Below are 12,341 nucleotides of genomic sequence, written 5' to 3'. Positions count from 1 at the left end.
CAGATAAAGGCTATTCATGAGTAACTGGACATAACATATCATACCTGGAGGCTGAGCAGATGTAACACAATGTGGTTACATTCAGTTATATACTGAATTTTACCTACTCGAGAGACACCTGATGGGATGCAGAGCATGTCTTTTTGAAAATAAATGTATTTGTGAATCAAGCCATGGTAAAAAAATCCACAAATAAATGCAGGGATGTTCACAAATGGGGAGCGGTTTGTAAATGCACGTTTGTTGGTCTGTAAATAAATGTGAACCAGCGTTTTACATTTGTGAGTCGCGTGACATTTATATGTGAATCAGGAAATACATTTATGAATCATGTGACATTTATATGTGAAACAGGAAATGCATTTGTGAATCGCGTGACATTTATTTGTGAATTTTGAAACTATTCTAACTCCATACAGTAAGGACCACATGCTGCAGCATTATGAGTCATCCCACCTCCATATACTGCCAAACTGCAGTCCATTTCGGCACTTCTCGGCACCAGTTTTCTCAGACTGTACGAAACTGGACATATCCATGTGAGCCATGTCGGGGCATTCCATTAAAGACTTATTTCATCCGTCCTGTGGTTTGAGGAACATTCGGAAGGCTGCTTTAATCTAAATTAAAAACTGCTGAGGTGGTCCTTACCTGCACCTAACACTGAGCAAACACTGATAAGATCCTCTATCTGTAAAGTTAATATTTCAGCTAAAACCAAATATTGGGTGGGTGTTTGTTCAGCACTGATTTGACTTAGAATGACATGTTGCGGTAATTCATTTGTGGTTTGTGTATTGGAGTAACCACATTCATATGCATGCAGGTTCCAGGAATCATTTCAAATTAGATGCCCAGCTAGGCTTTTTCTGTCTTTGAAAGGCTATTGTTGGACATTATGTGCATATACACAAAGCCACAAGGATCTATGCATATCGCATTGGTGGGTTGGTGACCTTCTTACGGCAATCTGTAATCATCTTTGAAACTCCATATCATGTTATTTCATATAAGCCTCGCTCCTGTCTAGACTTCAGAGGCTTGTAGGAATCCCAAGGACGAAAAGTCATCGCTCAAAAGTTCCAAAGCATACTTTAAAAAAAGCCCAATCCGTGTGGTTCAGGGATTTCAAACACTTGGAAGAAGTGGTTTCATTTTTCAGAGCAGTTGCTTGGTGCACTGAACCATCTGGTTCTGAAGAGATCCAGACTTGGGAGGGAAGATGATGGGTGGCAGACATTTTCTGTGCGTCATTTGTCAACATCGAACCAAATGACTCCAGCAATTAGCCATGATCCTCCACCTGCTGTTCTGCAATTAGGCTGTACCCTATATGTTGTCGATTGCAGCATATGTTTTTACGAAACTTATTAAGGGTTGATATGTGTGTATCTTTTTTTTGTGAAGAGCTGATGTCTGAACGTGGAGAGCCTTTACATGAAGATAAATAATGCTGCTTGTAGCATTATGGAATGTCAGGAGGCTTTGTTGGTTGTGTTGAGCCCAGTTTGAGGTTTATAGACTTTCGCATGACGTCATCTTCATTCGACTGATTAAGTTGTGCAAGTTCTAAATCCTTTAAAAAAAATTGGGAACAGTGACGCTCAGTCTAAGGTAACTTGTTTTTGTTTGTCCCTTGATTGCCGCTGTGGTTTGCGTGGATCATAACCGAGACCACAGCATTATTGACTCTATTGACATCATTGACTTTAACAAACATGTCAACCACTGAGTGAAAACACAAACAACAGTAGCAGTAGTTTTAACCTTCTTTCATTCCCAGCTTCTTTGTTGGGCCTTCCTACTCTTCCCGTTTTTCTCTTCCTTTCTTTTCTTGCAGGCGAGAGCCTGATTGAATAGTAGGCTTAGAGTCAGCCATGCCAATCAACACTCAGCATCGTGACGCTATCTTGATATGACCTTTTCACAGAGCGCTCTCTCCAGCATATTGGAAGACCTTTTCAGACATCCACCAGGATGTGTGTAAAGTGCCAAGAAAGGCAAAGGAAGGCACCAGGCAATAGAGGCGAAATTGAAACGTATTACATTTCCGTTCTGGTGAAACAGGTGGATGAACTTTAACGGTAAAGTTTGAAAAGAGTCTCCCCTGTGAAAGTGAGAGGAAGTGATTACTTCTGATATGACTTCTCGGGAAAACGTATCAACAGTCCTTCTCATGATGTTGTCTACCATTTTTACAGCAGTGCCTGCAGGTCGACCATTTTCATGAAAGTAAATAAAAAATAAATAAAAAGGCACTCTTGTTTGGTTCATTCCATCAGTAATTGAACAGCATATTTGGTTGACACAGCCTGCACTGATTTTGTTTGAGTTGGTCTGTATGCATGAACCACATGTCCCACTTTCTGTATTCCTGCCCAGCCATGCACGCAAAACCAAGCTGAGCGCTTGGGCTGAGGCCAGCGTCCCGTCTTTTTTGCCAAATGTCAGAGGCAGTTGGTACGTCACCGTGAAACATTTTTGTTGTCCACCCTTCCGCTTTGGTGACGAGCGCTCACAATCCTACGGGCCTGGCTAGTGGCAAGCCAGGTGTTCTGCTCATCAGCGACTCGTAATTGTTTGACAAACTGCATTGTTTCCTCATCCGATTGAACACTGAACCTGAATATAGTTTTTTTTTTAAACCACACACAGATATAACCTGGCATTTGAAGTGTCTTTGAGCTAAAGCTTAAGTGAACCAGAGAGAGAGAGATAATCATTTTGTTTTTTATTTTTTTAAGCACAACCCTAAATTTAGTTCTCGTCCTCACAGCTAGGCTGCTTTTTTTATGTCCTGTCACACTTGAGCTCAGAGAGAACTAATTAGTTCCACTCAGAGGTGCCTGGTAATAATGAAGGGATAAAATCTTCCCATCATTTTGTTGGAACTGGATTAATATTTAACCTGACTTCACCCCGCTGGATGCGATGAGCGCAGTTCAGAACAAATTGTGTGACATCCTATCTCGTCAATCTGCAAGGCTTTTTAGCTGGCTTTAAGTGTCTTAATATGTTGCTTCTTTTCTGAAACTTCCAGTAGAGGATAGAATTAAACGGAACACGGAAGTTGCTTGTTTTGTGTCAGTGTTCCCAAACACAATCTTGAGACCCTTGACAAACAAACACCCAAATTGACACTCCTTTTGATGTTACTCCTAGGTAATCTGAAACGCAAAATCAACATGGCCAAAACTAACATACCTTACAACAATGACTTACCTTAATTTTCACTGTTCCTAAAAACCCAATGCTACCCACTCCATATTGATCTGAAGCTTATATTTTAAACTCGAAATTATGAAGATAAATGTTGCCAGTTATCCTTCAGGTTCTGACAACAAGGCCAGGGATGCGTTAAGCTGGATGGATTTGACCTTGACCAGATGGATGACCGTAGCCTTGATCTTTCGTGTTGTGATGGTCAGTGGATGTCAGGTTGTCTATTCCCTCTCTGCTGATACCCTGTGAGAGGGCTCTGGGATGGGGGATCAGCTACTGCCCCTGCTGGAGGGCCACCTGCGTGAGGAGGACATGGAGTGAGGAGGAGTGTAGATGGATGCTCCAGTCCTTCTGCCGTGGCAGGCGCTCTCTTGCATGATTGGCATCATCATAACATTTTTTTACGCACTGCTTTCCTGCTGAGATGGAACCATTCCTGTCGTCCCGTCGAGCTAATTTCAGGCATGATTCTGACATTTGGCTGTCTACCCGTGGGCAAAAAAAAAAAAATCCCTGAGTCAGTGGCTTAACAATGACATGATCATTAATGATTGACGGAGTCATGGGTGGGTGCGGAGTGCAGCAGGGGGTGGTGTGTGTGTGTTTGTGTGTGTGTGTGTGAGTGAGGGGGGGGAGTGCTAAACATAATCCGTACGACCGTGAAGCCAGATCTCATGCCCTGGCGACTGTGACCGAGGCAACAGAGGCAACTGATTTCACAGTGATCACCCCTCTGCTCTGTTAATGAGCTGCTTTCCTGCTCTCACACATCACTCCCCATTCTGCTCTCCACTGACTAATAACCAAGCCAAATAGTGCCTTGTATGATCACAGCTCTCAGCATTCTTTATATATACACTTTTAGAAACCTTATTATGAAATGATGCTTATTAGCTGATCAGAGGTGAGAGTGGTGCTCTCAGAGCATTAAGTTAGAATCATTATCAGTTTGGTGTTGAATCTGTGTGGCTGATTAGAAGCATTGTAGATGAGGATTTCTGGACCTGAAAGCTGTGTGCGGGAAGCTTGGGTGTGACTTGGATATTTGCTAGCTACCCTGTCCAGGCTCTCCCTGTGTATTTACAGCTAACCTTGGCAAAGGGCTTTCCTGTTGACTTACTATGAATCACGTTGAGCGCCGCGGCCTGCTTGCTCTCCGGGCCGGTCGTAACCAGTCGGCTCAGTCCATTTGGTCCCATTGTCAACGCGGCCATATTTTCCAGCATGTGTTGTGGGTGCAGGCCTGATGAACAAATGGCTGGCTGGCGGGTGCCAAAGCCTCCTGCAGTTTGAGGAGAGGTTGCTGCCTTTGTCTTGGCTGGCAGAGTGTTATGCGCTCTAGCTCTTGGACAGAAGAAATGAGAGATAGTCCTCCGTCACCACCGGCCGCTTTGCAGCTTGTTTATGCCAATTCCTCAGCAGATTATTCATTAGAAACAAATGCTGTTCTCCTTGGCCATCAAATCACTGATGTAACTGCAGGCAGTTAGTCTCAACACGTCCACATTTTTACAGATCAGATTCTATTTCTCATCTCCTCTGACTGCATCTGCTCTGACTTGGTGTAATTCTCTTGTTTGACGGAGGAACGCCTGCCAGATCATCTGACTGTCTTGCTGACTTAATGTGATAACAACATCGTTTAAAATCTTTGTTCAATACCCCCTTTTGATCCAGAGGTTGAAAACAAACAACAAAGTTTAAAAGGGTTTGGATCTAAAAAAGATGCAACAAACTAAAATGTGAGTGAATTGGTGGCTGCTTTTAGACTGCAGGATAAAGACATTTAAGACCTTACTGGAGTGTTCAAAGGCAGAAGGAGGCAAAAGGCATGCGCTCTGGTGCTGAACAGGGATAATGGTTTCATCACAGAACAAGGCTTCTCCATTTCTTACTCTAAGGCATTTTCTTACTCCCTGATTGACTCGTGTGTTTGTGTGTGTGTCTATCCTACTGTGTGTCCCCACCACCACCACTGTGAGATGCATCCTGTGAAGACATTTTCTCCCGAAGCTAAATCATTTATTGGGAGTGGGAGGTGTAGTAGTGCACATTCCTCAGTACTATCTGTTTGGCTTTGTACACCGCGGGTTCGGTCTCCCAGGTGAGCGACGGTTGTGAAGCATAACGGGATTGAAAGTAGGCCCAGCGATCATGTTTAATGTGCAGCTGTGCTGTGAGAATGTCAGGTCCCAGAAGACAATGGGCCTCATTCTCGAACGCAGTTAAGAAGAATTTAAGAGGAATTTAAGAGGAATTTAAGAGGAATTGGATTTAGGACAACATTCGGCATTCATGAAAGTTTTCTCATCTGGGATTTGCTCTGAACTTCAGAAGACTTTCCGAACTCGAAATAGCAGTCGTAACTCGGCCAGAGTTTTCTCAAATGCGATTCCTTAAAAAACCACAAGATGGCCCCGTTGGCCATCTTGTGGTTTTTTGAGGAATCGCATTTAAGAAAACTCTCCGTGTTAATGAATTTGTGAGAAATCGTTGGTGATTGCGTTCACATCAACTCTACAGATCCTCGGATTAAAGTATCATTAACAATTACGTTTCACATGTAGGCCTATAGTCATGATTCTACGAGGCACCGTGATGTCATAAAATAAATAAAAGGACTACACCGGAATGCTGCGCTCGTCTAGTGAGCGTCGTTTGGCACTGCCGTCTGTGCAAGTACGGCAATCCAGAATTTTCAAGTAGTTCCACGTTGGTGGAACGAACTGCCTAGCACTACCAGAGCAGGCGCGTCCCTCTCTACCTTTAAGAAGCTTTTGAAGACCCAACTCTTCAGAGAGCACCTCCCTTCCTAACTGGCACTTCCACTAGTGCTTAACTTGCACTTATAGCAGTTACATTCCTGCACTTCGTTTTTATTTCCTATTTCGTTTTTCTATTTCTTATGTAAAGTAGTATTTATTGTTACACTAGGTCTCTATTGCTCGTAGCTTGACTGTTCTATCCCTTGTACGTCGCTTTGGACAAAAGTGTCTGCTAAATGACTAAATGTAATGTACACGAAACCGCTTTGACATGACTCGTTTACGAGTTGCTTTCGTGTAGATTCGGTCGATTCCGACTGCACACGTCACTACGGTTGCGTGCCCTTATAAGGAGCTGGCAGGGCGTGTATGTATGCAAATTTAGGAGCACGAGAACGCGCTTTCAATTTAAGAAAACTCTTCCGGGGGAGCACAGCCCAGAAAACTTCTGCTGCGTAGGACCGCATTTTCAAGCGTGCATGAATTTGGCGGATGTCTTTTGCTTACGTTGTTTTTCCGAAGCCCGTAAGAAACATTTCAGAAGAAACTTCAGAAAATGTTCGAGAATGAGGGCCAATGTGTTTGTGTCAGAATATAAATTGGTGAGATGCGGAATCCTCAGAGTCCTAGACCTTGCTTGCAAGTTAGAAATACAATAGATTAGTGTGTGTGTGCGTGTGTGCGTGTGTGTGTGATTTACTGTACTCATGTGTCTGTTTAACTCTTGTCCGCAGGATGACTGGAGGGACATGGATGCGCAGGCACAGAGCAACGTAGACGAGAAATCCCAAGGGTTAGAAACCCTTCCACCAGGTACATACACGCACATTTGAATTATTTATTTATTTATTTGTTTATGTCCACAGAGCCAAACAAACACACTCATTCGTGCACACACACACACACACACTAATCCAAAGAATACATCCTCCACTCACAGTGCAGAAACACACACACACACACGCGTGCCCCAATGCGGATCCTAAAAACACACCCTCCAGGTCTTCCATTCCCCATGTATCACACACAACTAGACAGATTCAGACCACGAAACACACCCAGTAGGTTATCCATCCTCCATACATATGTCACATATTCTCTCTTGCGCTCTCTCTCCCTCTCTCTCTCTCTCTCTCTCTCTCTCTCTCTCTCTCTCTCTCTCAATAGGTTGTTGATATTTTTGCTCAACAGCCAATCAAATGACACCCCTCCCTTCCGTGCTCCTGAATCACTGTGTTGATTGACTGGGATTGTTTATAGCTCAGTCTGAGCCACTATGTTTGTTTTCCATGTACATAGCCAAGACTGTGCTAAAAAAAAACCTCTGCTGTTCTTACACAAACACTGAACGGACAGTTAGAACACTGAATTTGACAAAAAGTGTATGGGATTAGAATCACTGACTTCACCTTTAATACACATAAAAGGCAAGAAAGCAATTCAATATTTCAACAATTTACCAACCAACCAAACCAATATGACATGGGTTTTCACTGTCAACCCTACCAGTATAGTAAACTACAAAATCGTGAAGAGGTCACTTGTGAACTTACAGGTTGTTAAGAACATTATGTTCATTACTCATGCTCCATCTCGCTATATTCATTCCTATGGATAATGTTTATTCCCGTCAATGGTAACTTTGAAGGTGAACTTTAAGATTCTGTCGATTTTTCCCTTTGATTTCTACGGCATAGATGCAGTTTACTTGAGTTTGCTTGTATCTCTTTCACTATTAAATTTGAAATGCTCCTTACAGGACTCGTACGTTCCCTCCCTGACGTTTCGGACTTGTTCACTTGATAGTAACTACTACTTCTTCCGTTTGTTAGTGAGTGTAGGTCCTGACGCGCTAATTTACAAAAATGTCTCAACCATTCATTTTCATCTTAGTTTTAGTTTACAATAATAACCCTCTCACACACACACACACATCATATTATAACACATAATCTTAACCCCTCAGGCCAACTGTAAAAGCTAGTGCTGTACTGTTCTGTTGCACAAGCACAAGTGATGTTCAAACCTTCACATCAGCTTTTTGGCTGGATCAGCCTCAGGCGTTTTTCAAGTGCTCCGTTTACAGAGTCAGTACTTCACTCCAAAGACAACACAAACAACCACAACCACTGCCACCACAATAACAACAGTAGCAGTAGCAGAACAAACAACAACAACAACAACAAATTCTGACAGTAAAACCAGTAGAGACTCTGTCTACACAGATAGATGGTACCATGACGTGGAAGGGCTGCCTTTTGCCATCACCCATCTGGGTTCTTTCATGCATATGAATATCTGTCCAGGCAAGCAGAGACTTTATTAAGCAAAGGTGGCGGATATGTGAGGCCTCAGGTGTCGGTATGAATCCAGTCTTTAAATTATTAAAGCGGAAGAAAGAGATGTCTTTGGGCATTTAAAGGACCGGTTTGGTACAGGATGTGCCACGGTAGTATTTTTAATCGGTGAAATGCCACATAGTCTCTCCGGTGAGCTGGTCCTTCGAGAGCTGTTCCATTTAATTTGTGTCACAAACATGATTTCTCACCCAAAGCAATGCATTCTAAGGCAAGGGTAGGAGGAAGATGTATGTCTTTCCGGCCAGCTTTGGATGTACGTCCCCACGCCTTACCAAGTAGCAAATCTCTGGCTTTATTTGAGGACGCTTGTCAATATCTTTTTGTGTCTGTCCTTTTGTGTGTGTCTATGTAGGTCACACACAGAAAAATCCAGAGGTTGTCTGCTTTTTTTTTTATTATTATTATTTTTTTTTAATCGAGGTTGTTTGTAGAAATGCCAAAAAAACGTGGCACGTGTTTCTGATGCAGCTGTGATTGAGGGCATTATGGCAGTCAGATTGGAAGAACCCTCCGATCAGGATTAAAAATGGGTAACCTGATGCTATGAGTAATCACAGTGAAGGTACATGTCCCAGAGGTGGAGCCAGCTTCAGAATGTTTCTGTTAAATGGGTAGATCCTGCAGCTACAGCTGTGCTTGCTTGTCCCTTTCTGTAGTGTTAGCACACTGCACTGGACCGTGTTGAAAGGCTGCCACAAGTGGATTCAAAACAATACTGCTTGCATTGATTTGCTCTTATTTCAGGAAATCCTGCTATTGTGATATTGAGCGATATACTCCGCGTTTTTAATGAGATGTAATCCGTTCTGATTGTGTGCAAGATGGCCTATACATCGTTTTAAGTTGGCTTCCATAGCCTCCACCAGTTCACAATGACACTACATGTGTTTGTGAATAAATTAATGAAATCATAATAACATCAGCAGAATGATTACTGGTAAATGAAAATGGTCAATGCAACGCGGAGCTGTTCGGTGAACTGCATCTGTAGTTTCTCTGACATATTTCAGACTGAGAGTATGCAGGCTGGCATGCCAACAATCTGAGGCCCATTTGGCACTGAAAGTGCTGAGGTTGCGGAGAGAGGCCCTCCTCGGTGCTGACGAGTACCCTTCGCAGAACAAGCCGGCTCTCAGCTGAAGGGCTAGGCATTCGGTGTTCCTCTCACGCCGGAGAGAATCGCCTCCGTCCAACCAGTCCAGGGTGCTTCTAAGCTCTTCCCTGAGGCCAAGCATGGAGCACTCACACATGGGCATGGACCAAATAAATCGCGTGTGTGTGTGTGTGTCAAGAACCACCTGAGACACGGCCATCTTGTCCCCACCTCATGCCAGCCAGAGGAGAGGGTGTCAGGCATGGCTTGCCATTGTAATGGGGCTGAAGTGCCAGTGACTACCTTTTCAAAGGCACTGTGCAAGCCTGAAGTGTGCTTGTGGTGAGGGTAAGTGGTATTGAAAAATTGGCTCACTGGCTGCCAAATCCCTAGATGTCCACCCTGCTGCTATATTGGCCTATAGTTGCCTTTCTGTCATTGTAGCTTGTGCTTCACCAATCAATGGTATTGTACTGTGGTGATGTTCAATGGTATTGTATTGTGTTTGTGTGTGTGTAAATTGAAAATAGTGATAGGCTAAAGTAAAGAGTTTTTGTGAGTTTGCAAGCAAGGGCATCTTGTATGAATTTTGCTTGTGTGAGCAACACTCTTGGTAGGAGGTTGCTTGCTGTGTGTGTGTGTGTGTGTGTGTGTGTGTGTGTGTGTGTGTGTGTGTGTGTGTGTGTGTGTGGAGGTCACCATCCGACAGCTTTGTTCTCTGTGAGCACCTAATTAGACTGGTGTCAGCTCCAGCTCCCAGGGCTGGGGGACGTGGCTATCGACCTCAGAGCTCTGAGCTGATAATTTGTCTGAGGCGCTGGCGTCAGACGCCAGGCACACCAGTAGCACTGCCTGCCCCCCACCAACACCCGCACACACGACTTAATGATTTTGTCAGGCGGCATTTCGCAGAAAGTCATACAAATGACACCAGATAGAGCCTAGTCATGTACTGCCTATGTTCTTGGAGGTCAGCCAACATTGTGATTCCATTGTGTAGTACAAAAAGATGCATTTTTCAGGTTTGTGAATGCCGGCATTCTACATCATATGCCTGCAGACTTGTGGTGATGTTACGTAACCTTCGTTATTTTCTTCCAGGAGTCCATATTCTCGCAGCAAAAGCCTTTAGGCCATCACAATCTCTTCTTAGAAACACGGTTATGTCCTGGGCAAAAAGTCATGAAAAGGTGACCAGACACTGTCATTTCCTCTTTGAGTTGCCTTCTCATGGCAGCAGCTTTGGTCAGTCTTGTGACGGAAAGGCATTTTTTGGTGATGTGAGTATATGAGCTTCAATAAAAACCTTCAGTGACCTTATCGCTCACATAACTCCTTGTCCATATTGTTTGCCATTAGCACTTCTCGTAGCGTAATTGACAAAACCTGGACCTTCCTTGGACCACTGCGAAGGCGTGACATTTGATGCCAGTTCTGCTGAGCCGAATTTCGGCTCTGGGGTGCAATTAACCTCCTTCTACCTCCACCCGTCCAGCTCCAGGGCTACCGTTCACATTCTTCTCCCGTGGTATGCTGCTGTCTTTACAGGCGAACTTTGTGCTGTAATTGACTGCATTCCGCAGGAGAAGGCAATGTTGGAATTTTTCCGACCTGGCCCAAACTCTTTTGATTAAGTTACTCCGGGTGTGTTTTGAATATTAATAGATTTATTTAGCAGCAGCAGCAGCAGCAGGGCTGATGCCTTGGTGCCCTTTTGACCTTCCAGCCAAGATTCTTTAGATTTCCTGACTAGTGAGTTCCGTTTTGAAAGGAGGAATTTGGCAATCCGAGGGGAAACGCCTAAATCGCTGACCTTTGCAAAACCACCACTAGTGCAGATGATGTAAGAGACATGTTCTACACAAGACTGCTTTTCACTCTTTCAGAAGAAGGGCTTTCCACATACATATTTGCAGTTATACAGTCTTCCTTGAGTTTGATGGCCATCATCTATAAGCTCCTAACAACTATAATAACCAGGCTGTGACCATTGTGATCAGTCCCATTAGCTAACACTGTTAGCAGGTGACTCATCCTTTGTATGTTATTGTGACCATGTTTCAAGCTCGCAAGCTAACATATTGACCATGGAGTGGCAAAAAGAAAAGAGAGAAATAAACCTCTATCACATTGAGACCTGTAGTTGCAGCGTGATCCTCTGCTAAGTACTCCCATCCATCTGTGTTATTTGTCCCTTATTTAGTACACCATTTCCAACAGCCGTCGTGTTCAGACTATCACATTTAGCAAGGCAATTAGTACAGTAGATCGATCTTTCACAGACAAGCCTGATTACGATGCTGTAGAGGGGCACCAATGCCCAACCATTAATTAACTCATAGTCCATTATCAAGCTCTGTTCTCTGAGCAATTATGCGAGAGATCTCTGCTCTAGGCCTCCAAGCAGCATGGCAACAGTCAAAACAGTGAGCCGTATCGCTTTGTCATGTTGTCAGTTCAATGTGCATCATTAGTCTTTTGTTCTCCGTTTGTGTTTTGGAGGGATAAACAGCATGTTTTGGTAGCTGTTGTGATGTGTCCTTTTTTTATTCAAGAGCTGATCGTGCTAGTATGAATGTGTTGTTTGTGTGCGAGTGTTTGTGTGTTGTAGTTATAAGCAGGTGTGTGTGTGTGTGTGTGTGTGTGTGTGTGTGTGTGTGTGTGTGTGTGTGTGTGTGTGTGTGTGTGTGTGTGTGGCTTTACTTTTTGGTGCATTTCTGCATAGGCATTACATTTTTTCAAAGTTTTTTTTATATTATATTTTCCAAAGGTTTCTTTGGATGTGTACAGTGTATGCATATTGCACATGTGTGTACTTGCTCAAGGACCTGTGCCTTTTATTCCCTTGTTTTGTGTGTGTGTGTGTGTGTGTGTGTGTGTGTGCTCTTGTGCGTGTGCGTA

General features: G+C 43.6%; 1 protein-coding gene across 2 annotated transcripts in view; it reads left to right on the top strand.

The window, feature by feature from the left end:
- Window positions 1-12,341, top strand: part of galnt2 (UDP-N-acetyl-alpha-D-galactosamine:polypeptide N-acetylgalactosaminyltransferase 2) — an 80,127-nt gene that overhangs the window by 32,024 nt on the left and 35,762 nt on the right. For both annotated transcript variants that reach the window (XM_031579218.2, XM_012814314.2), the window contains exon 2: window positions 6,722-6,800. In XM_031579218.2, coding sequence (XP_031435078.1) covers window positions 6,722-6,800 — 79 coding nt within the window. The remainder of the gene's footprint in view (window positions 1-6,721; window positions 6,801-12,341) is intronic.

The sequence above is a fragment of the Clupea harengus genome, chromosome 13, assembly GCF_900700415.2.
Source record: "Clupea harengus chromosome 13, Ch_v2.0.2, whole genome shotgun sequence".
Lineage (NCBI taxonomy): Eukaryota > Metazoa > Chordata > Actinopteri > Clupeiformes > Clupeidae > Clupea > Clupea harengus.
This window is presented reverse-complemented; position numbering and strand designations above follow the sequence as displayed.